Source organism: Pygocentrus nattereri, chromosome 12, assembly GCF_015220715.1.
Source record: "Pygocentrus nattereri isolate fPygNat1 chromosome 12, fPygNat1.pri, whole genome shotgun sequence".
In the NCBI taxonomy this organism is placed as follows: domain Eukaryota; kingdom Metazoa; phylum Chordata; class Actinopteri; order Characiformes; family Serrasalmidae; genus Pygocentrus; species Pygocentrus nattereri.
In genome coordinates, this window is record NC_051222.1 from 39,492,187 (window position 1) to 39,504,089 (window position 11,903).

Sequence of the window (11,903 nt, forward strand, 5' to 3'; positions counted from 1 at the left end):
GTGCAAATTAGTTCACACTGCCAAATACGAAGATGTAAATTAGACCTTTTTTTGATCAAAACAAACACATGAGGGACATCAGCCAGTACAGTGTGGCGTGATGCCCCCAGCCTTTTCTGAGCACACCTGTTTCTGTGAATAGAAATGGAGGAAATCATCCATTATATTGTAGACTCTATACTGTGTAGTGTATTTCACTATAGTTAGAAGTGTTGGAATACACTACATCAGTTTGCAGTTCATCAGGAACCTTGTATGATTCAGCTATTGAGAAATTAATGTTGAAATGATTGGTAATTTATGAGTAGTTATTCTAAGAAACCATAGTTACTAAGTAATTCACTATAAGTAGTTCTTAATAGTTAAGAGTAGTTACTTCAGTGTTAATGCAGCAATATTCATTCGTTCCTGTATAGTTCCTGATTATTTACTTATTAACTATGAAACAATAGTTTCCCAAGACTTCATCATTTGAAAAATCCATGCAAAGACTATAATTCATTGCATGGCATTATATATTTAGTGAAAGTCACTGTAAAAACAAAGGTTGCTGTTTTATTACCTCAGAAGTGATGTTGTTGACCAGAGTCTTGTACTCATTTGAGGAAGGGTCAGTGTAAGCGGGGATGAAGACTCGCTGGATGCCGACTTGTAAAATAATAACTGCTTCACCTGATTTAGCCGGTAATGCAATAGCTGTGGTAGCAAGAGTAGAGAACGAAGAATCTGAGATGTTCATTACAGCAAGATCAGTGCTGTCTAGCGTCCTAGTGGTTCTCGGAGTGTGAGGTTGTTTCTCAGAGAAATAAAGTGTAGTAGGTTCAGTGAAAGATGGAGACATATGATTCCTAGTGGATAGTTCTTCATCTGTGACAGAAGCAGTGGGACTACCTGCAAAAATCTGATGCATAGTAGGCTGAACAGAAGATGTGTTATGTTTTTCTGTTATTGAGGTTGATTTATTTACGATAGAAGTTGGAACCAATGATGTATCACTTGATGTTTCAGTTAAAACAGAAGATTCGTCTGTTGGAGTAAATGCTTCTGAGACAAAAAGTGTTCTAGGATGAGTAGTAGCTGTAGAACTCTGACCTGAGGGTATTGTTGACTGTGAAAAAAACTGCAAAAGAACATTGAAAAATTATCATTAAATTACATGAGAGCTTGAAAAAATTGGCTTTGACATTGAAAAAAATGTATATATTTAAAATCTTACATTAGGAAAATCATGGTTGAGAACATGTAGATCTTCCAAAGTAAGATAAATAGAATATTTTCCAAAGTTAACATCAAGCCAAAAGCTTCTATTTATGGAGCCAGCACCGCAAGAGTCTTCAAAAAAGTGGTGAAAGCAGAAGTTACCAAAAAAAAACACTCTTCATACTACACAGAAAGATACAACAATAAAAGAAGCAAGGACTTAGTGCATGAGGGAACTTACCTGAGCCATTGGCTTGTGCAGAACCATTCAAGTACTCTACCAAAACAACTGTGATCTCCTGCTTCCTGATCAAAGTCATTTGCTCAAACACCAGGTCCAGCCCTTTGACACTGTTACGCAAAAGTGAAACACATGTTAGCAAAATTTTGCTCAAAGTCTCTTTGGTTTGGAAAATTTCCAAAATGACACGGAGACCCAATTCTCACATTCATAAAACAACTGCATCGAGTTGAAAAAGGTCTCCTGCCAAGAAAAGGCATCCACTCACATCTCTTGGTAAATGTCGCAGTCCACCTCTGATGTTGCCATTGTTAGCATCTCTGCAGTCAGACTGGGGAGCAGCGGGACAAGATTCCACTGGAACCAGTCACTCCAATCAGCTCTGGAAAAGTCTGGGAAATGAGCACTGATGACGCTGAATGTCCGATTCATCATGATGTCCCTCACCACAGGATTGATTTCAGGGGCCTTAGAGAAAGGTGAGGGGGGAAAAAAGTCAATCACTCTCCGCCCATGCAGTTTTCACAGCTACTGTTCTTACAGGGTTTTCATCTAGACAAATGTTACACTGTTTCTATTTGACAGTGTATCATGGGTGAAGTATTTGTAGTTACCCCTGAGCTGTTGGCCAGAGCCACCAAGAACTCCTCAACATTCTGCATAGCATCGCCTTGATTCAGACGGTCAAAAACTCTGGTGATCAAATCTGTATTGTTCAGTGCTCCAGAGCGTACAGTGAGATCAGCTGTTTGAGATGGAGTCAAGAGTTCCAGTGATGCAAACTGCAAAAGAAGATTGGGAAGGTTTCATCATTCATCTCTGCGTGACCTTTACCCGACTGCACGTGATAGGCAATACCAGGAAGTGTTTTGAGAGTCTTACACCAGAGAAATAATCGTTGAGCGACTGAAGGTCTGCCAGAGTCACATAGACGGAGTATCTGCCAAAGTTGGCCCAAAGCCAGGCCCCTGCGCTGCTGGTGCTAGATCCACAAGGGGAGCCTGCAAAAATGCGGTGAAAGGGAAAGCCGTCAAAGAAAATGACTCCATACTAAGGCGGACATGAAACACATAAAGATATGACAGCACATGCAGCAAGGAATTAGTGCATGAATGAACTTACCTGAGCCGTTGACTTGTCCAGAACCCTTCAGGTACTCTACCAAAACAACTGTGATCTCCTGCTTCCTGATCAAAGTCATTTGCTCAAACACCAGGTGCAGACCTTTGACACTGTTACGCAAAAGTCAAACACATGTTAGCAAAATTTTGCTCAAAGTCTCTTTGGTTTGGAAAATTTCCAAAATGACACGGAGACCCAATTCTCACATTCATAAAACAACTGCATCGAGTTGAAAAAGGTCTCCTGCCAAGAAAAGGCATCCACTCACATCTCTTGGTAAATGTCGCAGTCCACCTCTGATGTTGCCATTGTTAGCATCTCTGCAGTCAGACTGGGGAGCAGCGGGACAAGATTCCACTGGAACCAGTCACTCCACTCATCTCTGGAAAAGTCTGGGAAATGAGCACTGATGACGCTGAATGTCCGATTCATCATGATGTCCCTCACCACAGGATTGATTTCAGGGGCCTTAGAGAAAGGTGAGGGGGAAAAAAGTCAATCACTCTCCGCCCATTCAGTTTTCACAGCTACTGTTCTTACAGGGTTTTCATCTAGACAAATGTTACACTGTTTCTATTTGACAGTGTATCATGGGTGAAGTATTTGTAGTTACCCCTGAGCTGTTGGCCAGAGCCACCAAGAACTCCTCAACATTCTGCATAGCATCGCCTTGATTCAGACGGATCAAAAACTCTGGTGATCAAATCTGTATTGTTCAGTGCTCCAGAGCGTACGGTGAGATCAGCTGTTTGAGATGGAGTCAAGAGTTCCAGTGATGCAAACTGCAAAAGAAGATTGGGAAGGTTTCATCATTCATCTCTGCGTGACCTTAATCCGACTGCACGTGATAGGCAATACCAGGAAGTGTTTTGAGAGTCTTACACCAGAGAAATAATCGTTGAGCGACTGAAGGTCTGCCAGAGTCACATAGACGGAGTATCTGCCAAAGTTGGCCCAAAGCCAGGCCCCTGCGCTGCTGGTGCTAGATCCACAAGGGGAGCCTGCAAAAATGCGGTGAAAGGGAAAGCCGTCAAAGAAAATGACTCCATACTAAGGCGGACAAGAAACACATAAAGATATGACAGCACATGCAGCAAGGAATTAGTGCATGAATGAACTTACCTGAGCCGTTGACTTGTCCAGAACCCTTCAGGTACTCTACCAAAACAACTGTGATCTCCTGCTTCCTGATCAAAGTCATTTGCTCAAACACCAGGTCCAGCCCTTTGACACTGTTACGCAAAAGTCAAACACATGTTAGCAAAATTTTGCTCAAAGTCTCTTTGGTTTGGAAAATTTCAAAAATGACACGGAGACCCAATTCTCACATTCATAAAACAACTGCATCGAGTTGAAAAAGGTCTCCTGCCAAGAAAAGGCATCCACTCACATCTCTTGGTAAATGTCGCAGTCCACCTCTGATGTTGCCATTGTTAGCATCTCTGCAGTCAGACTGGGGAGCAGCGGGACAAGATTCCACTGGAACCAGTCACTCCACTCAGCTCTGGAAAAGTCTGGGAAATGAGCACTGATGACGCTGAATGTCCGATTCATCATGATGTCCCTCACCACAGGATTGATTTCAGGGGCCTTAGAGAAAGGTGAGGGGGAAAAAAGTCAATCACTCTCCGCCCATGCAGTTTTCACAGCTACTGTTCTTACAGGGTTTTCATCTAGACAAATGTTACAGTGTTTCTATTTGACAGTGTATCATGGGTGAAGTATTTGTAGTTACCCCTGAGCTGTTGGCCAGAGCCACCAAGAACTCCTCAACATTCTGCATAGCATCGCCTTGATTCAGACGGTCAAAAACTCTGGTGATCAAATCTGTATTGTTCAGTGCTCCAGAGCGTACGGTGAGATCAGCTGTTTGAGATGGAGTCAAGAGTTCCAGTGATGCAAACTGCAAAAGAAGATTGGGAAGGTTTCATCATTCATCTCTGCGTGACCTTTATCCGACTGCACGTGATAGGCAATACCAGGAAGTGTTTTGAGAGTCTTACACCAGAGAAATAATCGTTGAGCGACTGAAGGTCTGCCAGAGTCACATAGACGGAGTATCTGCCAAAGTTGGCCCAAAGCCAGGCCCCTGCGCTGCTGGTGCTAGATCCACAAGGGGAGCCTGCAAAAATGCGGTGAAAGGGAAAGCCGTCAAAGAAAATGACTCCATACTAAGGCGGACAAGAAACACATAAAGATATGACAGCACATGCAGCAAGGAATTAGTGCATGAACGAACTTACCTGAGCCGTTGACTTGTCCAGAACCCTTCAGGTACTCTACCAAAACAACTGTGATCTCCTGCTTCCTGATCAAAGTCATTTGCTCAAACACCAGGTCCAGCCCTTTGACACTGTTACGCAAAAGTCAAACACATGTTAGCAAAATTTTGCTCAAAGTCTCTTTGGTTTGGAAAATTTCAAAAATGACACGGAGACCCAATTCTCACATTCATAAAACAACTGCATCGAGTTGAAAAAGGTCTCCTGCCAAGAAAAGGCATCCACTCACATCTCTTGGTAAATGTCGCAGTCCACCTCTGATGTTGCCATTGTTAGCATCTCTGCAGTCAGACTGGGGAGCAGCGGGACAAGATTCCACTGGAACCAGTCACTCCACTCAGCTCTGGAAAAGTCTGGGAAATGAGCACTGATGACGCTGAATGTCCGATTCATCATGATGTCCCTCACCACAGGATTGATTTCAGGGGCCTTAGAGAAAGGTGAGGGGGAAAAAAGTCAATCACTCTCCGCCCATTCAGTTTTCACAGCTACTGTTCTTACAGGGTTTTCATCTAGACAAATGTTACACTGTTTCTATTTGACAGTGTATCATGGGTGAAGTATTTGTAGTTACCCCTGAGCTGTTGGCCAGAGCCACCAAGAACTCCTCAACATTCTGCATAGCATCGCCTTGATTCAGACGGTCAAAAACTCTGGTGATCAAATCTGTATTGTTCAGTGCTCCAGAGCGTACGGTGAGATCAGCTGTTTGAGATGGAGTCAAGAGTTCCAGTGATGCAAACTGCAAAAGAAGATTGGGAAGGTTTCATCATTCATCTCTGCGTGACCTTTACCCGACTGCACGTGATAGGCAATACCAGGAAGTGTTTTGAGAGTCTTACACCAGAGAAATAATCGTTGAGCGACTGAAGGTCTGCCAGAGTCACATAGATGGAGTATCTGCCAAAGTTGGCCCAAAGCCAGGCCCCTGCGCTGCTGGTGCTAGATCCACAAGGGGAGCCTGCAAAAATGCGGTGAAAGGGAAAGCCGTCAAAGAAAATGACTCCATACTAAGGCGGACAAGAAACACATAAAGATATGACAGCACATGCAGCAAGGAATTAGTGCATGAACGAACTTACCTGAGCCGTTGACTTGTCCAGAACCCTTCAGGTACTCTACCAAAACAACTGTGATCTCCTGCTTCCTGATCAAAGTCATTTGCTCAAACACCAGGTCCAGCCCTTTGACACTGTTACGCAAAAGTCAAACACATGTTAGCAAAATTTTGCTCAAAGTCTCTTTGGTTTGGAAAATTTCAAAAATGACACGGAGACCCAATTCTCACATTCATAAAACAACTGCATCGAGTTGAAAAAGGTCTCCTGCCAAGAAAAGGCATCCACTCACATCTCTTGGTAAATGTCGCAGTCCACCTCTGATGTTGCCATTGTTAGCATCTCTGCAGTCAGACTGGGGAGCAGCGGGACAAGATTCCACTGGAACCAGTCACTCCACTCATCTCTGGAAAAGTCTGGGAAATGAGCACTGATGACGCTGAATGTCCGATTCATCATGATGTCCCTCACCACAGGATTGATTTCAGGGGCCTTAGAGAAAGGTGAGGGGGAAAAAAGTCAATCACTCTCCGCCCATGCAGTTTTCACAGCTACTGTTCTTACAGGGTTTTCATCTAGACAAATGTTACACTGTTTCTATTTGACAGTGTATCATGGGTGAAGTATTTGTAGTTACCCCTGAGCTGTTGGCCAGAGCCACCAAGAACTCCTCAACATTCTGCATAGCATCGCCTTGATTCAGACGGTCAAAAACTCTGGTGATCAAATCTGTATTGTTCAGTGCTCCAGAGCGTACGGTGAGATCAGCTGTTTGAGATGGAGTCAAGAGTTCCAGTGATGCAAACTGCAAAAGAAGATTGGGAAGGTTTCATCATTCATCTCTGCGTGACCTTAATCCGACTGCACGTGATAGGCAATACCAGGAAGTGTTTTGAGAGTCTTACACCAGAGAAATAATCGTTGAGCGACTGAAGGTCTGCCAGAGTCACATAGACGGAGTATCTGCCAAAGTTGGCCCAAAGCCAGGCCCCTGCGCTGCTGGTGCTAGATCCACAAGGGGAGCCTGCAAAAATGCGGTGAAAGGGAAAGCCGTCAAAGAAAATGACTCCATTACTAAGGCGGACAAGAAACACATAAAGATATGACAGCACATGCAGCAAGGAATTAGTGCATGAATGAACTTACCTGAGCCGTTGACTTGTCCAGAACCCTTCAGGTACTCTACCAAAACAACTGTGATCTCCTGCTTCCTGATCAAAGTCATTTGCTCAAACACCAGGTGCAGACCTTTGACACTGTTACGCAAAAGTCAAACACATGTTAGCAAAATTTTGCTCAAAGTCTCTTTGGTTTGGAAAATTTCCAAAATGACACGGAGACCCAATTCTCACATTCATAAAACAACTGCATCGAGTTGAAAAAGGTCTCCTGCCAAGAAAAGGCATCCACTCACATCTCTTGGTAAATGTCGCAGTCCACCTCTGATGTTGCCATTGTTAGCATCTCTGCAGTCAGACTGGGGAGCAGCGGGACAAGATTCCACTGGAACCAGTCACTCCACTCAGCTCTGGAAAAGTCTGGGAAATGAGCACTGATGACGCTGAATGTCCGATTCATCATGATGTCCCTCACCACAGGATTGATTTCAGGGGCCTTAGAGAAAGGTGAGGGGGAAAAAAGTCAATCACTCTCCGCCCATGCAGTTTTCACAGCTACTGTTCTTACAGGGTTTTCATCTAGACAAATGTTACACTGTTTCTATTTGACAGTGTATCATGGGTGAAGTATTTGTAGTTACCCCTGAGCTGTTGGCCAGAGCCACCAAGAACTCCTCAACATTCTGCATAGCATCGCCTTGATTCAGACGGTCAAAAACTCTGGTGATTAAATCTGTATTGTTCAGTGCTCCAGAGCGTACGGTGAGATCAGCTGTTTGAGATGGAGTCAAGAGTTCCAGTGATGCAAACTGCAAAAGAAGATTGGGAAGGTTTCATCATTCATCTCTGCGTGACCTTTACCCGACTGCACGTGATAGGCAATACCAGGAAGTGTTTTGAGAGTCTTACACCAGAGAAATAATCGTTGAGCGACTGAAGGTCTGCCAGAGTCACATAGACGGAGTATCTGCCAAAGTTGGCCCAAAGCCAGGCCCCTGCGCTGCTGGTGCTAGATCCACAAGGGGAGCCTGCAAAAATGCGGTGAAAGGGAAAGCCGTCAAAGAAAATGACTCCATTCTAAGGCGGACAAGAAACACATAAAGATATGACAGCACATGCAGCAAGGAATTAGTGCATGAACGAACTTACCTGAGCCGTTGACTTGTCCAGAACCCTTCAGGTACTCTACCAAAACAACTGTGATCTCCTGCTTCCTGATCAAAGTCATTTGCTCAAACACCAGGTCCAGCCCTTTGACACTGTTACGCAAAAGTCAAACACATGTTAGCAAAATTTTGCTCAAAGTCTCTTTGGTTTGGAAAATTTCAAAAATGACACGGAGACCCAATTCTCACATTCATAAAACAACTGCATCGAGTTGAAAAAGGTCTCCTGCCAAGAAAAGGCATCCACTCACATCTCTTGGTAAATGTCGCAGTCCACCTCTGATGTTGCCATTGTTAGCATCTCTGCAGTCAGACTGGGGAGCAGCGGGACAAGATTCCACTGGAACCAGTCACTCCACTCAGCTCTGGAAAAGTCTGGGAAATGAGCACTGATGACGCTGAATGTCCGATTCATCATGATGTCCCTCACCACAGGATTGATTTCAGGGGCCTTAGAGAAAGGTGAGGGGGAAAAAAGTCAATCACTCTCCGCCCATGCAGTTTTCACAGCTACTGTTCTTACAGGGTTTTCATCTAGACAAATGTTACACTGTTTCTATTTGACAGTGTATCATGGGTGAAGTATTTGTAGTTACCCCTGAGCTGTTGGCCAGAGCCACCAAGAACTCCTCAACATTCTGCATAGCATCGCCTTGATTCAGACGGTCAAAAACTCTGGTGATCAAATCTGTATTGTTCAGTGCTCCAGAGCGTACGGTGAGATCAGCTGTTTGAGATGGAGTCAAGAGTTCCAGTGATGCAAACTGCAAAAGAAGATTGGGAAGGTTTCATCATTCATCTCTGCGTGACCTTTACCCGACTGCACGTGATAGGCAATACCAGGAAGTGTTTTGAGAGTCTTACACCAGAGAAATAATCGTTGAGCGACTGAAGGTCTGCCAGAGTCACATAGACGGAGTATCTGCCAAAGTTGGCCCAAAGCCAGGCCCCTGCGCTGCTGGTGCTAGATCCACAAGGGGAGCCTGCAAAAATGCGGTGAAAGGGAAAGCCGTCAAAGAAAATGACTCCATTCTAAGGCAGACAAGAAACACATAAAGATATGACAGCACATGCAGCAAGGAATTAGTGCATGAACGAACTTACCTGAGCCGTTGACTTGTCCAGAACCCTTCAGGTACTCTACCAAAACAACTGTGATCTCCTGCTTCCTGATCAAAGTCATTTGCTCAAACACCTGGTCCAGCCCTTTGACACTGTTACGCAAAAGTCAAACACATGTTAGCAAAATTTTGCTCAAAGTCTCTTTGGTTTGGAAAATTTCAAAAATGACACGGAGACCCAATTCTCACATTCATAAAACAACTGCATCGAGTTGAAAAAGGTCTCCTGCCAAGAAAAGGCATCCACTCACATCTCTTGGTAAATGTCGCAGTCCACCTCTGATGTTGCCATTGTTAGCATCTCTGCAGTCAGACTGGGGAGCAGCGGGACAAGATTCCACTGGAACCAGTCACTCCACTCAGCTCTGGAAAAGTCTGGGAAATGAGCACTGATGACGCTGAATGTCCGATTCATCATGATGTCCCTCACCACAGGATTGATTTCAGGGGCCTTAGAGAAAGGTGAGGGGGAAAAAAGTCAATCACTCTCCGCCCATGCAGTTTTCACAGCTACTGTTCTTACAGGGTTTTTATCTAGACAAATGTTACACTGTTTCTATTTGACAGTGTATCATGGGTGAAGTATTTGTAGTTACCCCTGAGCTGTTGGCCAGAGCCACCAAGAACTCCTCAACATTCTGCATAGCATCGCCTTGATTCAGACGGTCAAAAACTCTGGTGATCAAATCTGTATTGTTCAGTGCTCCAGAGCGTACGGTGAGATCAGCTGTTTGAGATGGAGTCAAGAGTTCCAGTGATGCAAACTGCAAAAGAAGATTGGGAAGGTTTCATCATTCATCTCTGCGTGACCTTTACCCGACTGCACGTGATAGGCAATACCAGGAAGTGTTTTGAGAGTCTTACACCAGAGAAATAATCGTTGAGCGACTGAAGGTCTGCCAGAGTCACATAGACGGAGTATCTGCCAAAGTTGGCCCAAAGCCAGGCCCCTGCGCTGCTGGTGCTAGATCCACAAGGGGAGCCTGCAAAAATGCGGTGAAAGGGAAAGCCGTCAAAGAAAATGACTCCATTCTAAGGCAGGACAAGAAACACATAAAGATATGACAGCACATGCAGCAAGGAATTAGTGCATGAACGAACTTACCTGAGCCGTTGACTTGTCCAGAACCCTTCAGGTACTCTACCAAAACAACTGTGATCTCCTGCTTCCTGATCAAAGTCATTTGCTCAAACACCATGGTCCAGCCCTTTGACACTGTTACGCAAAAGTCAAACACATGTTAGCAAAATTTTGCTCAAAGTCTCTTTGGTTTGGAAAATTTCAAAAATGACACGGAGACCCAATTCTCACATTCATAAAACAACTGCATCGAGTTGAAAAAGGTCTCCTGCCAAAAAAAGGCATCCACTCACATCTCTTGGTAAATGTCGCAGTCCACCTCTGATGTTGCCATTGTTAGCATCTCTGCAGTCAGACTGGGGAGCAGCGGGACAAGATTCCACTGGAACCAGTCACTCCACTCATCTCTGGAAAAGTCTGGGAAATGAGCACTGATGACGCTGAATGTCCGATTCATCATGATGTCCCTCACCACAGGATTGATTTCAGGGGCCTTAGAGAAAGGTGAGGGGGAAAAAAGTCAATCGCTCTCCGCCCATGCAGTTTTCACAGCTACTGTTCTTACAGGGTTTTCATCTAGACAAATGTTACACTGTTTCTATTTGACAGTGTATCATGAGTGAGGTATTTGTAGTTACCCCTGAGCTGTTGGCCAGAGCCACCAAGAACTCCTCAACATTCTGCATAGCATCGCCTTGATTCAGACGGTCAAAAACTCTGGTGATCAAATCTGTATTGTTCAGTACTCCAGAGCGTACGGTGAGATCAGCTGTTTGAGATGGAGTCAAGAGTTCCAGTTCTGCATCCTTTTTTTTTGATTTTGTAATAAATAAAAAAACAGTCAGTTAATTATTCTTCTTTTTTTCACATTTGATTTTTCTTTGCTCTTTTTTATTTTTAATCCTAATATTGTAGTATGTGTACCTGCTTATCGTTTTTGAAGAATATTCCAAAGTTCTTCTCCAACCATTCTTCAATATCTTTTATATTTAAAACACATGCTGGATCTGGCAGTAAAGGAAAAGATATTTGATTATCTGCCTGAAATTTGCTGATCCTAGATATCCTGTATTTTACCTAGTTCTTTTCTTTTTTACATTTTATGTTTAATGTTTTAGAGTTGATCTCTTTTCCATACCTGGTGTGTCTTTTCTGGACAGGTAAGCATAGATGAAGTTGTTGTTGATCATTCTCTTTTTTTCTTCAGTTAGATCAGTTCGTGAGCACATTGTCTTTATACTGTTTTGTAAGAGAAAGATATTGATTAATTTTGCACCCTTGTTCTAGACTTGTAGAAATCTGCAGTCAGCCCACTACTAAACTCCCCCTGCTTTTGTCAGTAAATCCTGTAACCTTTTGTTAAAGTGTGTTTAATTGTTAAAGTAGTCATTACATTGCTACAAATGGTTGTTCTCATATTCAACACAACCCTCCAAAACTAAACGTGACTTAACTTTGAATGACAGGACACAGGGCAATTCAGAATCCTTAGAGCTTCTCACTACCTTCAGCTG

General features: G+C 43.7%; 2 protein-coding genes across 2 annotated transcripts; both read right to left on the bottom strand.

The window, feature by feature from the left end:
* Positions 1 to 1,061: 1,061 nt before the first annotated feature.
* Positions 1,062 to 5,467, bottom strand: LOC119264709. The gene is made up of 16 exons (XM_037543356.1): positions 5,420 to 5,467; positions 5,075 to 5,274; positions 4,807 to 4,916; positions 4,567 to 4,685; positions 4,299 to 4,466; positions 3,954 to 4,153; positions 3,686 to 3,795; positions 3,446 to 3,564; positions 3,256 to 3,345; positions 2,832 to 3,031; positions 2,564 to 2,673; positions 2,324 to 2,442; positions 2,056 to 2,223; positions 1,710 to 1,909; positions 1,442 to 1,551; positions 1,062 to 1,120 (listed from the first exon to the last, which is right to left on the bottom strand). Exons 1-16 carry the CDS (start codon positions 5,465 to 5,467, stop codon positions 1,062 to 1,064), a joined length of 2,130 nt encoding a protein of 709 aa, XP_037399253.1.
* A 724-nt stretch (positions 5,468 to 6,191) lies between these two features.
* On the bottom strand, positions 6,192 to 11,579 carry LOC119264710. The gene is made up of 17 exons (XM_037543357.1): positions 11,528 to 11,579; positions 10,414 to 10,524; positions 10,173 to 10,291; positions 9,905 to 10,072; positions 9,560 to 9,759; positions 9,292 to 9,401; positions 9,052 to 9,170; positions 8,784 to 8,951; positions 8,439 to 8,638; positions 8,171 to 8,280; positions 7,931 to 8,049; positions 7,663 to 7,830; positions 7,318 to 7,517; positions 7,050 to 7,159; positions 6,809 to 6,927; positions 6,541 to 6,708; positions 6,192 to 6,395 (listed from the first exon to the last, which is right to left on the bottom strand). Exons 1-17 carry the CDS (start codon positions 11,577 to 11,579, stop codon positions 6,192 to 6,194), a joined length of 2,445 nt encoding a protein of 814 aa, XP_037399254.1.
* Between the last annotated feature and the right edge of the window lie 324 nt (positions 11,580 to 11,903).

Coding starts and splice junctions, on each gene's coding strand:
- LOC119264709 (XM_037543356.1), bottom strand. CDS start 5,467: ATGCAGAATGTTGAGGAGTTCTTGGTGGCTCTGGCCAACAGCTCAGGG. Junction 4,467..4,566: donor TCAACGATTATTTCTCTGGT/GTAAGACTCTCA, acceptor CTTCTTTTGCAG/TTTGCATCACTGGAACTCTT. Junction 4,154..4,298: donor CTCTGGCCAACAGCTCAGGG/GTAACTACAAAT, acceptor CCTTTCTCTAAG/GCCCCTGAAATCAATCCTGT.
- LOC119264710 (XM_037543357.1), bottom strand. CDS start 11,579: ATGATCAACAACAACTTCATCTATGCTTACCTGTCCAGAAAAGACACA. Junction 9,760..9,904: donor CTCTGGCCAACAGCTCAGGG/GTAACTACAAAT, acceptor CCTTTCTCTAAG/GCCCCTGAAATCAATCCTGT. Junction 8,050..8,170: donor TGGACAAGTCAACGGCTCAG/GTAAGTTCGTTC, acceptor GCATTTTTGCAG/GCTCCCCTTGTGGATCTAGC.